Source organism: Schistocerca nitens, chromosome 2, assembly GCF_023898315.1.
Source record: "Schistocerca nitens isolate TAMUIC-IGC-003100 chromosome 2, iqSchNite1.1, whole genome shotgun sequence".
Lineage (NCBI taxonomy): Eukaryota > Metazoa > Arthropoda > Insecta > Orthoptera > Acrididae > Schistocerca > Schistocerca nitens.
Window position 1 is genome coordinate 576531858 of NC_064615.1, and position 20371 is coordinate 576552228.

A 20371-nucleotide genomic window follows, 5' to 3' on the forward strand; every position below is an offset into this window, starting at 1 on the left:
AAATCAGTTAATATCAAAGAGTTTCGTTTATCTGTTTTTACAGTGCTGGTGCTTTTCTGCAGTTTCTTCGAGTTTATTTCGTTCGGCATCATACGCACAGGCAGCGTCAAATCTCAAACATTTCTCAATCGCTGTCTGGGCCGCTGCCAAGACACATTCTGAATCGTGTCTTCTGTGGACACGAGCCTTCCGCACTTACGACTGCGTTGCGCGTCGCGTCACCCTGACCTCGGCGCCGTGTAAACAGAGCGCCCAGCCCGAAACGGCTGGCACCTGCTGCACGGATGGAGAAAACCGATCCGTTACAACCGATACCAGTATTTTAGTTCTGAATAACCAGTATTTTTCGGTATTTCTTTGGTCTCGCTTACAAACGGTACTTTCTATTTTTACTAATAAATGAGTAAGAAAGAATACCAATTACCCATAGCAGCAGAGCTACAATTTATCGTTTTTAAATAAAACTTTCTTGAAATAGGAGTAATTTTTATTCGTAAAATTGGCATTGGTTTGAAACATTGCGTTAATATAGAAAATGGGAAAAGCGACCAGTGCTATGTTAATAACAAAGCTGACAGAAACCAACAACGAACGCAAGGCACAAGAAATGGTACGGCATTCCTGAGACAATAAGTTCCTATTGCCGCGTGACGTGGTTTAAGCATCTGCAGTGCAATGTACAACACTTTGCCACCACCTGGTCTATTACAGCAGTTTCCCGCTGTCGTTGCCGGGTATCCGTTGTATCACAGAATGGCGCCAACCCTAGTCCGGAAATATTTTTACGGAGTGATGTAACAATGAAGTATATTGCTTCATTCAATTGCTTTAAAAGATTAGACATTTCTCTGAAATAATACACGAGGAAGAAAATTATCATAAGCTGGTCGCGGCGGAGGTTCAAGTCCTCGCTCGGGCATGGGTGTGTGTGTGTGTGTGTGTGTGTGTGTGTGTGTGTGTGTGTTTTTGTCCTTAGGTTAGTTTAGTTTAAGTTGTGGCTCTGAGCACTATGGGACTTAACATCTGTGGTCATCAGTCCCCTAGAACTTAGAACTACTTAAACCTAACTAACATAAGGACATCACACACATCCATGCCCGAGGCAGGATTCGAACCTGCGACCGTAGCAGTCGCGCGGTTCCGGACTGAGCGCCTAGAACCGCGAGACCACCGCGGCCGGCAGTTTAAGTTGTATGTAAGCTTAGGGACTGATGACCTTAGCAGTTAAGTCCCATAAGATTTCAAATGTGTGTGAACTTTTTTGAAAAATATGATAACAGTAATAAATTGAAAGTATCATTGATTAATTTATCTGTAAAAGTGAAAGTATCTAATCAAAATTGTTTCCTTTTTAATTAGTGAAAGTATCAAAGATAAAATCGTTCTAAATTAATTATTCAACAAACCTACAGCTCACTGCGTCTGCGAACTTGTTTCGTGCACTCCTCCATTTTGCCAGAAATGAAACATGTATTTGAGTCGCCAATCAAGTTTAAGAGAATAATGCCGTTTGTGCAATGGCATTAAGATGATACTAAAAATTTAACTTTTGGCCCTGAAGTTTAATTAATGAAATTATATCTTGCCTTGAATAATAATGCCAGTTGTGCAATGGCATAAAATTAGTTTAAAACTGTGTGCCCGACCGAGACTCGAACTCGGGACCTTTGCCTTTCGCGGGCAAGTGCTCTACCATCTGAGCTTCGGTAGCTCAGATGGTAGAGCACTTGCCCGCGAAAGGGAAAGGTCCCGAGTTCGAGTCTCGGTCGGGCACATAGTTTTAATCTGCCAGGAAGTTTGATATCAGCGCACACTCCGCTGCAGAGTGAAAATCTCATTCTGGATAAAATTAGTTATTTGAAATAACTTTGCTCTGATAACTTCAGTTATGCCAAAATCGATCCCAAGCCATGAACTGCACAAATATATTGCATAGAGGCCTCATTTTCTTTACGTTCTTTCATTGGTGTGTAACTTTACTACTCATTTTCATATTCAATACAAGCCAAGGATGTGGATTATCATTCAGGCTATTATATATATATATATAAGTCACACACAAAACTACCACTTCGAACATTTTTGTAGCACGAATCAATCTTACAAAAAATTTCACAAAGCGCTTATTGCGTCAAACCTTGGACATACAAATCCTAACTCTGAACATTATCTAATAAAAACCATTTTGAAATCATTATATATCTTCTCTCATTTACGTACTAAAGTTTGCTCAGTGTAAATTGCGCAGCGCTAGTCGTGCCTTAAAGCTGTCACCACGCGTTTGCTTCCTCCGGACACCTCGCTGCGACTCCCGAGTTTTTTACTGCGCTCGCCAATTCTCTTAACCATCAAAGATCCTCCTACTCAAAGATATTATATTCATTCTACCTTGCGGTTGGCAACTACCGAATTTATTTTCTGGACCTACCCTGATCAGACCTTAGCACATTCCTTTCAAAATTAAAAACTTAACAACACTTCATTCAAAGTATAGGTAAAACAGAATGTAGCTGATGTGCTGCTTATGTCTACCTAATATGTCTTTATCTGCTTCTAGCCCTTGAAAACTGAGAACAAGAAGAAAAGAGTTCTTTAACCTCAGTTTTCACCCTTTAGTACTAATTATTCGCAATGCCGAAACAGTTGTATGATCCCCGATTAGAACACGATTTCTGAGCACAGTTTGAAAGGTGGCTACACTGAGTCACAGCGCCAGAGATCGCGCAAAAGGGTTTTATTCCGCCGCCTCCACTGGCAGTGCTTGTTCAGAAGTTGTGGTGGTTAGTGCTTTGCTGAGAGGAAACCCTCCCTGTTGCACATATAGATCTTAAAGACAGCTACAAAGCTACTGAATCGGTGATGAGGAAGGAGATATACCTTACACGGGAAGCACACATCCAACGGTCTACCCATTTCGCTCGTCTTTCACACGGTTATAAAGCATACTTAAATTTAAGGAGTGCTCGTCTAGTATGAAGTTTTTTAAGGGAATCTAGATTCAAAAATTTAAGAGCATGTAAAACACGATACAGGAGTGCCAGTTGTCAAACGGCGGCGTTAACGCAACCGCCTGAGGACGTGTACCGGTAGTCCGTCCGAAATGCGTTCGGGTCACTTTTTTTTTAACGTGAAGCATTACGTTCTTTTTATTGTCCGTATGTTCGGCACTAATTTGCAATTGATTTTAAACTAACTTCCAGATCTCCTACAGGCTCGAAATAATCGATATAGCTCAGAACTGGATGACAATGCAATATGAACCCGCTTTGGTGTTTGCTGTGTGCCGGAAGGTACTCCGTGTACCACTGCCATTTCCCCCTTCACCTGCCCCACTTGCGATTGTTTCGTGGTAAGAACGGTTACTAGTAAGTCCCCGTGTGAACTCCATCCCCTCTAATTTTTACCTTCGAGGTCTTTTCGTGAGATAATCGTGGTAGCAAACAATGTATTTGTTATTCAGGTGAAGAGAAACAGGAATTTACCTCATATGTCTGTTGTAATGTCATCAAAATGATTGAAATAGACTGAAAAGCGGGAAGTAATTATTGAAATAAGAAACTTTAATATAACACGTTTTTAAAACGAACTAAAAAGTGTAAAATAACTTCTAGCACGATACAGATTCCTAAACCCATACAGACGGCCCTGAAAATTTGTGCTAGCAAATTTTTAATAGCTATGAAAATACTGGTAGAATTTAAAACGAAAGAACGTGGGGCGCGAGCAATACATAACTGACGCGTAATAGTTCACCTCCTTACTATTACCTATCGCATGCGCCCCGCGGTTATCGTTTTAAATTCCGCGAGTATCTAAAAAGCTATTAAAAATTCACACGCACCGATTTTAAGTATTATCTGTATTGACTCAGGAATCTGTATTGCGCTAGGAGAAGTTATTTTATACTTTTAGTCCGTTTTAAGAAACTTTACAGAAATAAGTTTTCTTTCAGTAATTCTTGTAGTTTAGCACAAAATATTTGTACAGCACCATGTACCTTTGCAAAAGAACAATAATATCAGAAAGCTGTACTCAAATAGCGGACTGACAGCCTGCCCAATAAAGCATGGTATGGGCCAGTTTTTGGAGAAGGTTGAAGCCAAAACGTGTGAAGTAATTTAGCTGTCGAACGGAATCCTAAAGAAGAAAACAGGACGAGTCATTTTTGCTGCACAGGAAAAAGTCATCAGCACTAACGCCTTGAAAGGCTGAATTGAGAAATGAGCAAAGGATGCGAAGTGCAGGCGCTGCAAAGAAGCTGGGAAGGAATTGATCAAATCTTGAGCCGTTGCAAAAACATCGCTCAGATTGATTACGAGCAGAGGCACAATGGTGTGGCACGAATGATACACTGCAACGTATATATCAAAATTATCATTTGCCGGTGGCACGGACTTGATGTGACCACAAGCTAAAAACATTTGCCCAAAATTAACATGAAATATAACTGTGGGGCTTCAGATTTCAGACAGATCGAATGCTGAAACACAATACACGAACCATCATAACTGTGGGGAAAAAGAAAGTTGACCATTGACACTGCCATCCCAGATGATAGCAGAATCGACGAGAAACAACTTTAAGAACTTGCCAAATACGAAGACTTGAAAATCAAACTACAGCGGCTCTTTGCTAAACCTGTTAGTATAAGTGGTCCCAGTGGTTCTCTGAACACTGCGAGCGGTGCCGAAAGATCTTAGTTATTTCTATAGTTGTCAGATGGGTAGTTTTTCACTTTCGATTCAGGTGCCTACTGACATCTGCGCGAATTATCCTTGGATATATCACGAAGTCCAGAACGCTTGGGAAGTGTGATAAAATACGAAATCCACCACAGTGTACTCGTTTACTGTGTTTATTGTTATAAACAATACGCATAATGATGATATTGTGCTCCATCCGTGGCGACGTAACCGAGGTGTAACAAGGAATTGTGATGAAATGAGCTCTGATCTGTCGATAGACTCATTCACATATCACTGGAAGGTCTTACCAGTAATATCTGCTTTGTATAATATACACTGTATTTGTGATAATCTTGTAAATGTATTGAAAGACGTTCGTTTCATCACTACTCCTCATTATTCCTCGATTTCAACTCACGAATGTACCACAACGATATTATTATTTCTTTTCGGATACAAATGATTCATTGTAACGATTTAAGTGTTTGGTGAAATATTCAGAAATAAAGAGACATGGAAAGAAGCGATTCGCTGCTGCTGTCGACAGCTAGCGCTCTCTTAAGATATTCTAACGGATCATAGAACTGTGGATCACCAGTTCTCGGAAACGTTTGAGAAGCGCCCTTGCTAGTCCCGCATTGGCTCTTGTAATAGGTAAAGCACGATACACATCGCACACGAAGCGGAAGAGGAACAGGTTCCGGAAGTGCCTGTGGCGTTCTTAAAGAAACTGAAAACGTGGAAAAGAGAAAAAGAACTCCAACAGTATCGCACTTTTCACCCGTATGATCTGTTAAGTGGATGATTACTTACGGCATATTTGTCCAGGAAATTTCCACTGTTTTTCACGCTTAGTTAGAGATTCCCACTATCTAACAGCCTGAAAGCCTGATAGACTCTTAATTCAAGACGATAAAAGGCGTGGGTGTAGATTTATAAAATTCACTTTATCTTCGCCACACACACACACACACACACACACACTTATTGTACATCATCTACCGTAATATACATTAAAATTTTTTGTGTCATTTTGCAGATGGAAGGACATGAAGGGGAAAAAATAAGAAGCAAAAGCTCGCCAAGCCATTATTCCGGTTTTAGCTCTCCACCGGAGAATCTAGACCGCCGACCGCGTTAAAACTGCCGTTAAGTCGAAATAGTTCCGCGCAAATGCGCTGCTCCCAGAAATACTGGCGCCAGTCACGGACCGTAAACACGGCGCACCAGACCCCGTTTTCCCTAAACGGCGTCCACTCAGGCGCTTTACAGAAGAGGCAGTCATGCATCCACATATGCAAGTCTACCCACAGAAGTGCACCGTTGTATCTGAAGGAGCATAAAAAATTAATTTTGTCTATATCTGAATGAGAAGCGAACAGTGTATGTAAATAAACAGACACAGTATCTCTACTGCCTTAATTTTCTGTGAAACCAATTTTTTTTCTTATATGTATTTCATGTGGGCAGACCGTAGAACATACACTACTCGCACAGTGGATGACGCTTCGAAGCGTAACTGAGGATCATGAAAGAGGGCAAGTAGGCCAATTAACTACAAACTGCACGGACATTGCTCCGACACAGATCTGAGTGCCTTCACCCATCTTACCTGTGGATGTAGCTTTACGAAGGAAACCAGTGCGGGCAAGGAGAAAGCTACCTGAACAGTTACATAGTCGCTACGGATGGACATTTCACGTCGAGCGCTGGCTTGTACTGATTCTTGGTACCCGATACACTTCAACATAAATGCAGCTCAGGAATTAATAATTTCTCAGTGTGCATGCTCGGATTAAGATCTAAAACACGCCACGACTATGTAAATTTTAGTACCGACGGAAGACGTTTAGATGTTGCCAGCGCAAGAAAAGCAGAAGCTGGTGGTCAAGAATCCGAGCTACAATGATGAAGGGAAGGATGAAATATCCGTCGGCATCTTCAGGTGCCTTACTAATGCCTTTGTAGACGTATTTTGTTAAATGATAGTACGAAGTTTTACCTCATCATCTTGCAATTTGTCAGTGTTTTTTGAAAATACATATCAAACGTCGGACTAAATATACAGAGGGGACAAAAGTATTCAGGCACATGTCACATGCGTATCTCACGGTCAATTGTGACTGATTCTTACACGGAATGTGTATCTGCGTATGTGCCATAATACAGGGAATATTTCAAAAGACGTCGACTATGCGAATGTCACCGTTTCCTCTACGTGGAACGATTAGTTCTGTGTTGCCATCACAGGCGTGTGTTCCACGCGCGACAAAAGTAATCGGACACAGCCCCGCTTGACAAGGTAACAGCAGTCTGACGGCACAACTCAGCGGCAGCAAGCAGTCAGTGCACGCAAGGCAGCTGTCTCGTACAACAGGAAAGCACAGGTCTCGTCAAAAAAAAAGACCACCGTAGCGCCTTGCCCCGTAAAGGTAGGGAAACGACAGTGGAAGAGCGAAGGCTTATTATGCGGCTGCATAGTGAGGGAAGATCATATGCAGAAACAGGCAAGGTCGTCAACTGAAGCCGAAAAACTATATTTAGTATGGTCCAGAAATGGAATGAAGACAAAACTCTCGTCAATCGTCCACGACAGGGGCGTCCTCGGAAACTCACGAACAGAGACAAGAGGAAGACAGTTCGAATGGTGGAAAACGACCCGGGACAACGCCCCCTGCTATAGCGGCAGAACTGGCAAAGGGCGTTAGTACCGAAGTTACTGTTAGAACAGTGCGCAGATGCGCCTGAACAGTGCTGGGTACAATGCCAAAGTGCCAAGGCGCAAACCGTTCGTCAGTAAGTATAACCCAAAAAAGCGGATGGCTTTTGCAGAAGAATTTGTTGGCAAGGATGTGACCTTTTGGGATAAGATTCTGTAGAGTGAATAATGCAAATTTACATTGAGCCACGTGGATGGCCACAGTTTAGTGTGGCGTCAAGCAAATACAGAGTGGGAGCCCAGAAACATGCAAGCAACCGTCAAACATGGAGGTGGCACTGTGATGATGTGGGAATTCATGCTTTCCAGAGGTGTTGGCAAGCCTGTCTTTATTGAAGGCACCATGAACAAACTTGTGTTTCTCGATAATATACGCAAACAAAATCTAACGGAAAGTGCTGGAAAGTTGGATCTTGGAGGTGACATTTCCAACAAGACAATGATCCTAAGCATACTGCGGATATTGTCAAACCGTGGATGCTGTATAACAAGCCTCGTAGCCTCATTACTCCATCGCAGTCTACGGACCTCAATCATATCGAAAACATATCGAAAACATCTGGAATGAACTGAACACGAGATTACACAAACGATATGTGAGCAGTCTGACACATTTGCGTGCATTGATAGAAGAAGAATGGGTGAATATCGGTTAGGATGTGACGAAAAAAGTTGTTTACTCCGTGACACAAAGACTGAGGGCTGTAATACAGAGAAAGGGGCGCATTACCAAATACTGACTGCTGAGTGTCTGAATGCTTTTGCCCATTGTATATTTTGATTTTCTTTCTTTTTTTACATAAGGCGTGTTTTGTTGCATGTTGTTTTGCATATGTTCAGACTGATACGTATTACACGTCTGTAAAGAATAAGATACATGTTTTGAGTTAGCAAAAAAAAAAAAAAAAAAAAAAAAACATTTAAGGTTTACTTCTCTGATTACTCCTAATGTCTGAATACTTTTGTCCACCTCTGTATATGCGTAGTGTCAATGAGAGAAAGGGTACGTTTATATAGTCTTCATGGTTGTGCAAAAGGAAGCATCTTCAAAACCATAGGATAACTTGCGAGCGCACACGCGCACGCACTAAATTTAATAATTATTATTTGTCGGGGGCAACTGGTAATAATGTCCCAGAAATAAATTAAAATGGCCGGCCGAAGTGGCCGTGCGGTTAAAGGCGATGCAGTCTGGAACCGCAAGACCGCTACGGTCGCAGGTTCGACTCCTGCCTCGGGCATGGATGTTTGTGATGTCCTTAGGTTAGTTAGGTTTAACTAGTTCTAAGTTCTAGGGGACTAATGACCTCAGCAGTTGAGTCCCATAGTGCTCAGAGCCATTTGAACCATTTTTTAAATTAAAATGGACCCGATCCCCCGGTTCCTGCCAATGATTTCGAGAGGTTTCCATTGATTATCAGGCTAATGCTGAAACTGGAATTCCCCTCTCACGTATTTCCTATTGGACGTCGTCTATTCCATTAGCAGCTCGCCTGGTTTTTGGCTGGAAAGTCCGTGACTCAAACATTTCGCTGTACCCCAAGCTCAGTACTACACAGACCGCGGCAGAGGTACGTTGCACATGGGTAGCAAGTCATCGAGTGTGAAATGTGTTCACATAATCAAATATAACGGACTGGGCTAAGATACGGACACACCGCGAGAAATGCATGCTTAAAAATAAATGCAGATGCTAGCCAGGCCTGCACAAAATGGTTCAAATGGCTCTAAGCACTATGGGACTTAACTTCTGAGGTCATCAGTCCCCTAGAACTTGGAACTACTTAAACCTAACTAACCTAAGGACATCACACACATCCATGTCCGAGGCAGGATTCGAACCTGCGACCGTAGCGGTCGCGCGGTTCCAGACTGTAGCACCTAGAACCGTTCGGCCACTCCGGCCGGCCAGGCCTGCACATTACGATATTGTATTTGACGAGGGACGGCACCTGTGCCATGTCTTCAACACGCTACAACTGTCGGTCGTGGTCAGAACAGTGTCATGTGTGGTTAGGAGTGCATTACGTTGCAGCTAAGTGAATTCGAGCGTGGGGAAACTGACTGCGCTCGATTAGTGAGTGCTTCCGTAACCAAGGTAGCGGAAGTGTTTGGTGTTTCAGGAGGTAACGTGTCGAAAATTTATGCCACATACAGGGAAAGCGGAATTTGATCATCCTCTAAGTTACAACGAAGACAAACATGTGCGTTTATGGCCATGGAAGAGGACTATGACGAAAAATAAAAGGACAACAGCTTCAAAGGTCACTGAACAACTGAAAGCTGCATTCACGAACGCTGTCAGCATCAAAAGAACACGAATGGAGCTCCAGAAGCAGGGAATTGCAGAGCGCTGGAATTCCATTGTCAGTGATGTCCTTAACACGAAAACGTTGTACCGCAGCTATAAAACCTGGGCTACGGAGCAATGGAAGAATGTCATTTGGTCGGATGAATCTTGTTACACACGGTTTCCAACTTCTGGCCGAGTTTACGTCACAAGTGCAAAACATGGCGGGGGTTCGGTGATGTATTTGGTGGCCACATCGTGGTAGTGCATGGGTGTCATGGTTACTCTGCAAGATCGCATTACTGCTGAGGACTATGTGAGCATTTTGGTTCATCAGGTCCGTCTCATTGTAAAATGTGTGTTCCCCCACGGTGATGCTGTGTTTCAAGAAGATACGGCCCCTGTTCAAAAAATTCGCATCGTTTAGGGCTGGTTTTGTGAGCGAGAGGACGTATTGTTGCTTCTCTCCTGGCCCTCACATTCAACGGATCTGAATATTCCAGAACTCGCGACCCGCGAAGGCAAAGCTCCCGAGTTAGAGTCTCGGTTCGGCACAGAGTTTTAATCTGCGAGGAAGTTTCAGATCGGAATATTATTGGGGCTTTATGGCCTACGTTGGGGAGAAGGGTGGGTGATCGGTGTCCACCTCCATCACCGTTACCTGAGCTTGGCACTATTTTGCACGAAGATTTCCCTTGAGAAGCATAAACGATGTGCATTTATCCATGCCGAGGCGACTGGAAGCTACTTGCAACGTCAAAGATTTTCCTACATCGTATTAGGAGTGGCAATGTTTTGGTGTTTCCTTTTTTTTTTTTTTCCACCCCCTGTATTTAGCAGGCACGCCCAGCAAGCTACTCAGGAGCAGTGCGCGCTGTAACCTACGAAGGAGGCAGGCGGCGAGCCGCTTTCAACCAAACCACAATCGGTGGAAGGCAGGCCACGTTCCCCCGTCAGGGCCAGCAAATAAGTCGTGAGGATGAAGCAAAACCGAGGGATCACACCCTTTGCGGGAGGTTCCTGGTTTTCCTGCAAGCAGCCACACTGGTTGTTTCACCGAGTACGTGGATTACAACAGGTTCCACTTCTGCGAGCGAAATAGTAGCAAAATCGAATACGTATTCCGCAGCTCAGGCAAAATACTGCAACCTCTTAGGAGCAACTCTTTGGAATATCACAATGGGAAAAAGAAGTGACCAAGAATTAAGAGGAAAACAAAGAACGTGACTCGCAGGAGTCACATAAATAGTTCCACAGTTACGGATTCGACATTCAATCACAACCCTGGCGAATACTTCAGTTTTGATGCGATGGAGACAAATTCTATCTTCAAAATTTGAAGGAGTGAAAGCAGATGACTACAAGATTTTTACATGAACGCTGAAAATATTTTCAAGACAGGTCGCTTTTAGTGAGAATTCTCTCTGTAACGCGCACTATACCTATTGGCAAAACTAGTTCTTATTCCGTAATAAGAGTTAACAAGGTACAGTAAATAAATAGAGCGGACGAGTGTTTTCGATTTGGTGGAGCTCTTTTTCCTTTTTCCGTCAAGACAAGGAACGAATCAGTTAAAAAGGCAGTTCCGTGTTGTGCCACAACTTCCTCCTTTTACGAAATGAGTTTCGAATTTACTGCAGTTGTCCATTAAGAGTGCTGTCTGGTTTCATCCGTTCTATTCTGGTTCAAAGCTAACGTTCTTAATCGTCTGTGGATGAAATTTGGAAATTTCTTCAACTTTTAAAATTAATAGCCACTCCAAGCTGCTATTTTTCTCTCGTTGAAGAGGACATTGTACTGCACATAAATACAATCGTCTCAAAAGAATTACACTTTACAATATTTTAGAAATTAATGATTTTTTTTCCTTACAGTGGTTCTTAGTTTCATAAATGAGTCCGTTACCGAATGTATTTGCCACTTACCTGCCTTTGTAAACGGGAAGATGTTTAGCACAGTGATGAAAAATATAATCCTATTGGAGTCCATCCAGTATATAAAATAGTCCGCATAATGCAAATCTGTTGTTCCGTCTTTATTGTTTACAATTGTCATTCAGAGAGAAAAAAATAAATACGGAAAAATGTGATTCTACAAAATGTGCTATATTATTTTTATTTTATGTAATATACAGGGCTATTACAAATGATTGAAGCGATTTCATAAATTCACTGTAGCTCCATTCATTGACATATGGTCACGACACACTACAGATACGTAGAAAAACTCAAAGTTTTGTTCGACTGAAGCCGCACTTCAGGTTTCTGCCGCTAGAGCGCTCGAGAGCGCAGTGAGGCAAAATGGCGACAGGAGGCGAGAAAGCGTATGTCGTGCTTGAAATGCACTCACATCAGTCAGTCATAACAGTGCAACGACACTTCAGGACGAAGTTAAACAAAGATCCACCAACTGCTAACTCCATTCGGCGATGGTATGCGCAGTTTAAAGCTTCTGGATGCCTCTGTAAGGGGAAATCAACGGGTCGGCCTGCAGTGAGCGAAGAAACGGTTGAACACGTGCGGGCAAGTTTCACGCATAGTGATGTGAAAGATTCAGTGTTTAAACCTCCTCTACCAAGAAACGTGCCAGAACTGCGAGCACGCACCAACAATGCTTTCGAACTCATTGATGGGGACATGCTGCGCCGAGTGTGAGAGGAACTTGATTATCGGCTTGAAGTCTGCCGAATCACTAAAGGGGCACATATCGAACATTTGCGAATGCCTAAAAAACTTTTTGAGTTTTTGTATGTGTGTGCAAAGCATTGTGAAAATATCTCAAATAATAAAGTTATTGTAGAGCTGTGAAATCGCTTCAATCATTTGTAATAACCCTGTACTATATAAGTTAAACAGTCAAAACGCTCTTATTAAATAACCGTATAAAATACTCAGCTTATTCATGTTGAACAATTTCAGTTCTTTCTAGTCACACGCAAACTGTAAGTAAAATATAAACTTTGACCATAGCAGAACTTGTAGGCAAAATATAGACTTTGGTCATAGATGTATTTTCGGATATAGACAAAGATATCAGTCGACAACGTGGCGGATACTTGGCTGTTTTGTGCAAAACAGAAGCAAAAAAGTGTTTGTACGACACTGGTGGGGGCAAAAATCGGAACAGCAACGAGCACAGTAGTAAGTAAATGCACCTAAACAGCAGTACATCATAAATACATATACAGCTCGCTAAGTTTAGTAGCCAAAATTGTTATTTTGCAAAGGGAAGCTGCAGCATCCAGTTTGTGTCGATGTTTTAACTATGTACTGACTGAAGACCCAAACACGTATTACGCTGGGTGATACTGCGAGACGTGTATTGCCTTAAATAAAAATACTGTACATAACAAAGTAATATACTTCACAGCCACAGAGCTTAACAGCCAGTAAACGAGAGAAATTATATAAATGATTTTACATCAAAAATCTGTACCTTCTGTTGTAATTACGATTAATGTGTTTTTTAACCTAATTATCTCGCAAATATTTTATACTTCGTAATGAACTCAAAAAAACTTTATCATTATGAGAGATAACTGCATCTGGTAAAATGGACCTTGCTTTAAACATATAAAAATGTCTTTAGTAAGAACTATTTCTTCTGAGAGACGATAGGAAAATATCAAAAGAGGGCACACGCTATGTTTCCTCCTACCCCACTTCCCAAATAAATATGGGTGACGGGAATATCTTCTTGCTTCTGATCGAGCAGCATAATTCAAATATTCGCGCTCCTTAGAGGTTCACAGACGGAGTCGAATACAATACAATATTTGTTGCTGACTTAACCCTAGGACTCACTCTGCTAAAATTTCCTTAGTACTCCATCTGGGGTCATACATGACCCCAATCAATATATAATTGACTGTGTGTACTAATCATTCAGAGAACAACGTACTGTCGTTTAATACTGTTTGTTTACATTTTATTTATTATTTAGACACATTTCACAGCTTTTTTAACAGGTATGTACGTAGTAGAATTAAATTACATATGACAGAGTAATTACATATCAGAAGTTACAATATTACTCTAAGTCATAATTTGTTTCACTCATAAATGTTTCACAATGGCTTGAAATTTACAGAAAATGTGATGAACAACTCAACAGGAAACATAATTCTAACCCGATCCCTGCTTACCGGTACTGCACTTTCATCTTCTCCACTGTCATCATTTTCAGCAAGAATATCATTTTCTTCTAATTCATGTAAACAAATTTCATCACTTTGGTCTACCTGTGTCTTCGGCGTCACTACCTCCTGAATCACTACTGCTACGAAATAAGTCTTCCGTAGCTTGTTCTACACTATAGCCAGGAGCAAAACGTATTCCATCCATGCTGAAATTACACTGCAACAACAAACGTACAAACGAACGTCCCGTTTGAGGTTAGTTCTGAGTAACACCTGAATAACACCTGAATTCAGTGTTACCAACTCAAAATACCTAAGAAAGAGATTGTTAGTTGATAATCTATACATTCTATGAATGTTACATATAATCTATCTGGGGTCATAATTGACCCCAACAGTAGTTTTTTTGTTAATTATTGACTTAAATGTTGCGTCAAGCGCTCTAAAAATTTTTGTGAGAGAACTACAATACTGTGTGGTAAAAGTCATAAAATTCTGGATTTTTACAAGAAATAGAAATATTATTTTATCCATAGTAAAGATGATTGGGGTCACCTATGACCCCAGAGTGAGTCCTAGGGTTAATGTGACTGATTTGTCTGGGACGCCAACGAAGAGAATCCTGCCTACTTTTGGTGTTTCGAACCATGTTGAGGCGGCGATCACAGCTGACGAGGAGCGGGTGCGTAACGCAGGCCGCCTGCAGATCGCCCCGCCTCCACCAGCATACCAGGGGCCGCGCCGCGCTGAATAGCAGGGGCGAGGTCAGGGCGGGGGCGGAGTTATGCAGCAGCGTGCAGTATGCAGGCCAGCGGAACGCCCGTTATGCTCGGCACGGCCCCCACATGTCTGACGTCGGCACGCACGCTCCCTCTGACGGAAGCCCCGACACACACACACACACACACACACACACACACACACACACACACACACATTGTATCCACTCTGTGAGTACTGCTCCCCAATAAAATGAGGAATTTAAATCCAAACAAAAAGGCGAATAGTCACTAAATACAAATGTGTCCTCGCAGTACATCATGTTTCCTGGTCTTTATCCAGTATCTTAACTGAGTCGGCATATGAATCTCGATTTAGTAACGTCAGTGGTAGAGGGTGGCCAGACGGCTTTCCTCTCGCTTCCTGACCCCACCCCCATTCACCCCTCCCTTCACCCCCTACCCCCTCCCAATCCGGGACGAGAAGTATGTACGCCAGCCGTTTGTGTCTATTGTTATTCAAGCTAAAGTGTGCGAACGTTCTTCGAAATGTTTGCGAATCGTGTAACCGAGGAGGAACAATTCCGGTTCTTATTTAATCTCCCCTCTTACTTGACCTATTACAAACGTAAAACGGGCTTGTCCCGTTTTCACATCTAGAATTGTAAATCATTGTCTACGACTTTTTCCGTACTTCTTGCCCAGGCAGAATTACACGTTTCCTCAGAAATCAGATGAAATCAGATGAAATTTTTAAGACGAAATTCATTACAGATACACATGAAATGAGTGTACAGTTGTGCGCGATACATCCACTGTATTGAACACTGCTCTCGCCTCACTTCTTTTATTATTATATAACATAGAAATGTTGTTCTGCTGTGAGGAAACACCATTCTTCTTGTTTTAATACCCAAATGTTTCGGAGAAGTTTCTCGGTATTCAGTGGGTTCGTTTAATCTCCTAGTATAACATATTGCTGTTTATGTGGCTGTCTGACATTCGCTGAATAGCTATAATTATTGCCCTCCAGTATGTCATCATCATACCAGGTTCAGAAAAAGAAGACACATGTAGTGATTCAGCATGATTCCCATGAGTCTGTTGCTGCTATCCAAATAATCTTAATTTCGAACATTCGCGTAACACATTTCGTACACTTGCAGTCTACATGGTGACAACCGTTCTCCTCTGTGTTAGACTCCAAGTGTATAAAATGTGTTGGACGAAGTTTCGAAATTCAGATTTCAGGATGGTATCAACAGACTCATGCGAATGATTCTGAATCACTATGCAGTTGTGAAACCACTTGGTGAGAAACATGATAAGACAGTCTTAAATAATTATTGTCCTATTCCCTTACTGACATCGTTTTCCAAACTATTCGAAAAAGTAATGTACTCAAGAGTAGTCACACATTTAAGTGGAAACTGTTTACTTCGCGTATTCCAGTTTGGATCCCTGAAAGAGTGCTCCAATGAGAATACTGTTTATGTATTCACTCATCAAACAGTACAAGCCTTAAATAATAATGTGTCGCTGGTTGGTATTTTTTCAAGGCGTTTGATTGTGCATATCATGATATGCCCTTAGAAAAACTCAGGTTGTATGTAACTGATGGCTTTACGCATAGCCGGTTTGAATCAAACTTGACAAACAGAATGCAAAACGTCGTGCTGAATAATTCAGACAATGTCGTGAAGGCATAAAATTTTCGTGACTGGGGAAATATCACACACACCGCAGGGTTCAACTTTGTCCCACTCACATTCGTTATAAAGGTGAATGACCTTTCATTAACATTCAAGAAGCAAAGTTGGTACTTTTTGCAGACGATACTAGTATTATGGTAATCACATTACAGAGAAAGCTACTGGAGAGGCGGTAAATGAAACTTTCCACAGAACTGTTAAGTGGTTGCCTGAAGATGGACTCTTGCTAAATTTTGAAAAAAAAACAAAAAAAAAAACAAAGAAACGACACACGACATTCAGTTCTGTACAATAAGTAGATCCATACCACCAACAGATGCAGCAGATGAGAAAGAGTCAGAATTATTGGGTGTATATCTTGATGAAAACTTTAACCGGAAGCAGCGTATTACTGTGCTTCTCACACAACTAAGTTCAGCTACTTTTGCTCTTCGTATACTCGTTAATCTTGGAAACAAACGTGTCTACCTCCTGACATATTTTGCATATTTCCACTCAATAATGTCGTACAGAATAGTTTTCTGGGTTAATTCATCACTTGCAAAATAATATTGTCGCACAAAAGCTAGTAGTAAGAATAATATAAGGCGTTCACCCACGGACGTCATGTATATATCTCTCCAAGTGGTTAGGCAGTTTAACCGCCCTGTCACAAAATATCATGACCACCAACCTACTATCGATATAAACCCGTCCGGGCAATAGCAGCGTCACCTGGCGAGGAATGACTGCTAGTCAGACACACAGATGGTACATGTACTATCAGTGAGTTTGCTGTCCGTGTGTAGAATCGGAAAGGGGGCGCGATCTGTCAGATTGACCGAGGGCAGTTTGTGATGACCTAGAGGCTCAGCACGAGGATTCCGGAAATGCACGACTTGAATGTTCGAGAAGTGGTGTGATGAGAGTCATCATCACGTGGCGAAACCAAGGTGAAACCACGTCCAGACGTCGGGGGGATGTGTGGGTTGGGCGGCCACCCCTGATAACATGTGTCAGACGCCGTAGGCCGGGCAGACTGGTAAAACGGGATAGGCGGCGAACTGTGGCGGAACTAAAATCAGACTATAATGCTGAGCACAGTACAAACGTGGTGTGAAAAAAGATGCACCGAACAGTCCTAACGAATGGCCTCCGCAGCCGACGACCCATGCATGTGCCAATGTTAACACCACGACATCGGCTACTAGGACTGAAATGGGCATGTTACCATCGGCACTGGACGTTGTTGCAGTGGCAGAGCGTTGCACGGCCTGATGAATCCCGATACCTTCTTCATCACGCGGATGAAGGCCGCAAATTCGTCGTCTTCCACGAGAGCAGCCCCTTGACACCTGTACTGCGGAACGGAGACAAGCTGGCGGCGCCTCCATTATGCTCTGGGGAACATCATCGGTACAGTGGAGCTCGTGCAAGGCAGCATGTCGGTCGAGGAGTATCGTGGTTGCAGACGACGTACACCCCTTCAGGACGATCATGTTTCACAATGGCAGTGGCATTTTTTAACAAGGTAATGCGCAATGTCACAAGGCCAGGAGAGTGACGGAGCGGTTGGAGGAATACAATGCTAAAGGTAGCGATGATTAACATAGCGTAGTTGAGCAGAGTGGTAGTGAGCATCGTGACATCTGAGAATGTCAGGTGTAGGGGAGTAGGTAGATGCGCTGTCGACTAACTGCCGCTTGCTGCGTACTGACCTTTGGCCCAGCCGGTGAGCACGTTGCCCAGGTAGGCCACCTTGTAGGTGGGGTCGTACTCTGTGATGGTAACGGAGCGCCGCTTCCACAGCTTGCCCAGCGACTGCTTGATGGTCCGCAGCGTGCGCTCCCGGAAGTGCTTGCCGCCCCCGCCGCCCCCGCCGCCGCCGCTGTTGCCCTCTGCCACCTCCTCCTGCTGCCCGTCGCTCTGCTTGTGCATCGTGGCCTCTACGCCTGGCCGCTACATCGCACACGCATCACTGAGCCACACACCGTCCACTAGCGCTGTTTCTTATACGAAAACTGATAACAGTTTATTACTCCACTTGCCCGCACTGCAGTACGATATTAATAATCCGCACACTTAATTTTTATCACGGCACAGTAACGTAGACGCGGAAGTGTTGCTAGTAAGACTATCAGGGTAGGCAGCGTATGACTAGATAAAGGCAGTCTGGTGGGACTGCACAGATGGACAGCGCCTCCAGGGCAGACTGCGAGGCGAGGCGAGCTGAGGCGAGCGAGCTTGCGCGAGCGGACGCGGCTGTGATAGGCAGCGGCGGCTGCGCAACGCAGCCACGGGCCGCGGCTTCCCTCCTTACGAAACAGCCCGGCACGGCACAACGCGGCGTCGTCCGCCGGCGAGCGCTGCTCGAGCCCCGAGGCGTGCGGCCGCCGCCCTCCCTGTGGCCGCGCGAGCTGCCTGCCTCTGCGTCGTCGCTTCTCCACCTGCAACGCACCACCAACTCCGTGTCAGGGCTAAAGTCTTAATTATTACCACATCCAGAAATTAGAAGTTACATAATAAGGGTAAAACAGTGATAGCAGCCACACGGGAGCGATGACCAACGGCTATGGTTCTCCAACTAACTACAGTACACCGCTTCCGCTCACTTACTTGTGAGTCTGTCGCGAGTGAGATGTTGACGCTTTCCTTAACACTCGTTTCGTGTGTGTGTGTGTGTGTGTGTGTGTGTGTGTGTGTGTGTGTGTGTGTGTGTGCGCGCGCAAAACGTAAGGAAAAGGAAAACGTAGCAACAAGAATGCCACAGGAAATTGTCATTGGCTGGCCACTTACATAAAATATGGGAGAGCTTGTCACACAGTGAGCAAATTAAGATCCTCTCCCTAAAATCTTTGTAAAAACATTTGACATGGTACAGAACTTTAAAACTTTAACCACATTCGTCGGAGTGTTGCCTAAAAAATACTCGTTTCAACAAAATGTAAGTAGTTTTCATGATTTAGTTTTTCATACACTTCACTTCAATGTTGTACAGAATGTCAATATTTTTCCGTTAGTTAGACTGACTAGTTACAGAAACTTACGTTTCAAGGCCGTACAGATCTATCAGCATACCGTCACTATTTACGTTTTCGTCCACCATGTTCCTTCAGGCGCTATGGCAGTCTTCCTCTGCCGATTGGGACAGATGGTCATACCATCTCTAGGATAGTTATCCACCCCATAAAACTTCATTTTTTAAATTTTGATGGGAATTCATTTTTTATAGATACCAACTAAGTATGTTCTCATGATTGGTTCTACTAAAGGCCTATTGAGAGAAGAATAATTCACATTGCTATTAATAAAGTACACTACTGGCCAAATGTGTGAAATCTTATGGGACTTAACTGCTAAGGTCATCAGTCCCTAAGCTTACAAACTACTTAACCTAAATTATCCTAAGCACAAACACACTCACCCATGCCCGAGGGAAGACTCGAAACTCCGCCGGGACCAGCCGCACAGTCCATGACTACAGCGCCCTAGACCGCTCGGCTAATCCCGCGCGGCAAACTACTGGCCATTAAAATTGTTACACCAAGAAGAAATGCAGATGATAAACGGGTATTCATTGGACAAATATACTAGAACCGACATGTGATTACATTTTCACGCAATTTGGGTGTATAGATCCTGAGAAATCAGTACCCAGCACACCCACTATTGGCGGTAATAACGGCCTTGATACGCCTGGGCATTGAGTCAAACAGAGCTTGGATGGCGTGTACAGGTACAGCTGCCCATGCAGCTTCAACACGATACCACAGTTCATCAAGAGTAGTGACTGGCGTACTGTGACGAGCCACTTGCTCGGCCACCATTGACCAGACGTTTTCAATTGCTGAGACATCTGGAGAATGTGCTGGCGAGGGCAGCAGTCGAACATTTACAGTATCCAGAAAGGCCCGTACAGGACCTGCAATATGCGGTCGTGCACTATCCTACTGAAATGTAGGGTTCAGCAGGGATCGAATGAAGGGTAGAGCCACGGGTCGTAGCACACCTAAAATGTAACGTCCACTGTTCGAAGTGCAGTCAATGTGAACAAGAGGTGACCGAGACGTGTAACCAATGACACCCCATACCATCACGCCGGGTGATACGCCAGTATGGCGATGACGAA

The 20371-nt window shown here is 43.3% G+C and overlaps 1 protein-coding gene across 1 annotated transcript in view; it reads right to left on the reverse strand.

Moving 5' to 3' along the window:
* Positions 1-20371, reverse strand: part of LOC126236623 (protein FAM43A) — a 658532-nt gene that overhangs the window by 327671 nt on the left and 310490 nt on the right. The window contains exon 3 of the mRNA XM_049946068.1: positions 17961-18689. Coding sequence (XP_049802025.1) covers positions 17961-18180 — 220 coding nt within the window. The 5' untranslated portion in view covers positions 18181-18689. The remainder of the gene's footprint in view (positions 1-17960; positions 18690-20371) is intronic.